We start from the raw sequence: 2500 nt of genomic DNA on the forward strand, positions 1-2500 counted from the left end.
CGCACGCACGCACGCGCACACACACTTTTTCTACCCCACATCTAAATGTGTAGTGTTGAAACTGTTAACGGATAAACGTGACCATACCGTCTCCCCGCTGCTCCTCTCTGTCTGTTATACCGTCTCCCCGCTGCTCCTCTCTGTCTGTTATACCGTCTCCCCGCTGCTCCTCTCTGTCTGTTATATCGTCTCCCCGCTGCTCCTCTCTGTCTGTTATACCGTCTCCCCGCTGCTCCTCTCTGTCTGTTATACCGTCTCCCCGCTGCTCCTCTCTGTCTGTTATATCGTCTCCCCGCTGCTCCTCTCTGTCTGTTATACCGTCTCCCCGCTGCTCCTCTCTGTCTGTTATATCGTCTCCCCGCTGCTCCTCTCTGTCTGTTATACCGTCTCCCCGCTGCTCCTCTCTGTCTGTTATACCGTCTCCCCGCTGCTCCTCTCTGTCTGTTATACCGTCTCCCCGCTGCTCCTCTCTGTCTGTTATACCGTCTCCCCGCTGCTCCTCTCTGTCTGTCATACCGTCTCCCCGCTGCTCCTCTCTGTCTGTTATACCGTCTCCCCGCTGCTCCTCTCTGTCTGTTATACCGTCTCCCCGCTGCTCCTCTCTGTCTGTTATACCGTCTCCCCGCTGCTCCTCTCTGTCTGTTATACCGTCTCCCCGCTGCTCCTCTCTGTCTGTTATACCGTCTCCCCGCTGCTCCTCTCTGTCTGTTATACCGTCTCCCCGCTGCTCCTCTCTGTCTGTTATACCGTCTCCCCGCTGCTCCTCTCTGTCTGTTATACCGTCTCCCCGCTGCTCCTCTCTGTCTGTTATACCGTCTCCCCGCTGCTCCTCTCTGTCTGTTATACCGTCTCCCCGCTGCTCCTCTCTGTCTGTTATATCGTCTCCCCGCTGCTCCTCTCTGTCTGTTATACCGTCTCCCCGCTGCTCCTCTCTGTCTGTTATACCGTCTCCCCGCTGCTCCTCTCTGTCTGTTATACCGTCTCCCCGCTGCCGTCTTTTCACTGCTCCTCTCAGTCTCACTTTGTAACGTTCTGACAGGTGAACTGTCTCCTGTTTACCCACTGTCTTTACTGTCTCCCGCTGCTCCGTACTGTCTCCCGCTGCTCCGTACTGTCTCCCGCTGCTCCGTACTGTCTCTGATCTACCTGTTGTGCCGTACTGTCTCCTGCTGATTTATTTATTTAGTATTAGTTATTAGAACAGTCGATACTTGAGTCAGTAGTTCTGACTGTTGTTTACACAGTAATTCAGTCAATACTTTAGTCAATATTTAAATTATAATTTTATTTCTCACATACACATTTATACTGTTAAGAACATGTAGTGAAATGCTTTTTACAACTGTCCAACTTGTAAACATGTAAAGGAAAAATGTAATATAAATGAAAAATAAGAGTAAAGTAACATAAAAATAAATAAACTAGTTCAGTCTGTAGTTTTGACCGTAGTTACGCCCGTAGATTTGACTGTAGTTACGCCTGAAGTTACGACTGTAGCTCAGCTGGTGCTTTAGACATTAATTTTGTTCAGTAGTTTATTTAAACGTGGTGTGTAAATTCAGCTCTCAGATTAAATGTGTGAACGAGTTATAGAACATCACTGATCTGATTGGTGTATAATAATTTGTGGATGATTGAGATCTAAATGAAATCTTTTTAATAATACTATTTTACTCCTGAATAATACTAACAGGCTGCTTTTATTTGGCAATGACACGGATGAATATAAATATAAAATGGTAAAGACGCCGCACAGCGTTGATGATTAAGATCTGGTCTCTTAGAGAAGATTGATTGTGAGGTAGATTGTGTGTAGGTGTGTAGATAATAGTGAAATGAGTCAGTAACTGAGAGGGATGTGTGTTTCTGTATGTTATGGAGAAACTGGGGGTTAAAAAAAGAGTGAACGAAAGAAGTGTGTTAGTTTGACTAGTTTTTGGCGGACGGATCTGTGGGCGGTGCTCTGGCGCTATTTACGGCGCATTGATCTTCTCTCTCAGATTCGGGGGCGCTTCAGCGTGCGGAGTCTCAATGGCGTTGGTTTTTCTCCTCACCCACATTCCGTCCAGGCCACGCCCCCCTCCCGAGCGGCGATTGGCTCGCGCTGGGTTAAACATGAGCCGCTGGCCAATCTCGGGGCATGAGAGGCGTGGCTAACGGAGAGGCGCGTGGGGCGGGGAGCTGCCGGACTGCGGGTGGGGGAAGAAAGAAAATCGCGCTCGAGCCTGCGTGTGTGTGCGCGCGCGCGTGTGTGTACGCACACAGGGTTGAAAATATGGCGACGTCGCTGCATGAGGGAGCCGCTAACCAGCTGGACCTGCTGATCCGCGCAGGTAACCGCTCTCACCTCGGGGGGGACACGCAGGGGCGCGTTTTGGGAGGGCGGACTGCAGGAAGTGTGGATCACCTTGGTCCGTGTCTGGCCGGTTCGGCTGTGGGGACCGTATTGAGGGCGCACCGTAATGTGTATGGGTCCGGGGGAAGGTGTTGCAGAGGTAAC

At 50.4% G+C, this 2500-nt stretch overlaps 1 protein-coding gene across 6 annotated transcripts in view; it reads left to right on the forward strand.

Moving 5' to 3' along the window:
* The window catches only part of elf2b (E74-like factor 2b (ets domain transcription factor)), an 11370-nt gene that overhangs the window by 2504 nt on the left and 6366 nt on the right, over nucleotides 1-2500 (forward strand). The window contains exon 1 of one of the 6 annotated variants that reach the window (XM_083533119.1): nucleotides 1693-2333. The exons of 4 other annotated variants lie outside the window; for them this stretch is intronic. In XM_083533119.1, the coding sequence (XP_083389245.1) occupies nucleotides 2141-2333 (193 nt within the window). In that variant the 5' untranslated portion in view covers nucleotides 1693-2140. Of the gene's footprint in view, nucleotides 1-1692; nucleotides 2334-2500 lie in introns of those variants that run through there. One more of the 6 variants, XM_083533118.1, reaches the window with a different exon arrangement.

The sequence above is a fragment of the Silurus aristotelis genome (assembly GCF_946808225.1).
Source record: "Silurus aristotelis genome assembly, chromosome: 27".
Classification (NCBI taxonomy): domain Eukaryota; kingdom Metazoa; phylum Chordata; class Actinopteri; order Siluriformes; family Siluridae; genus Silurus; species Silurus aristotelis.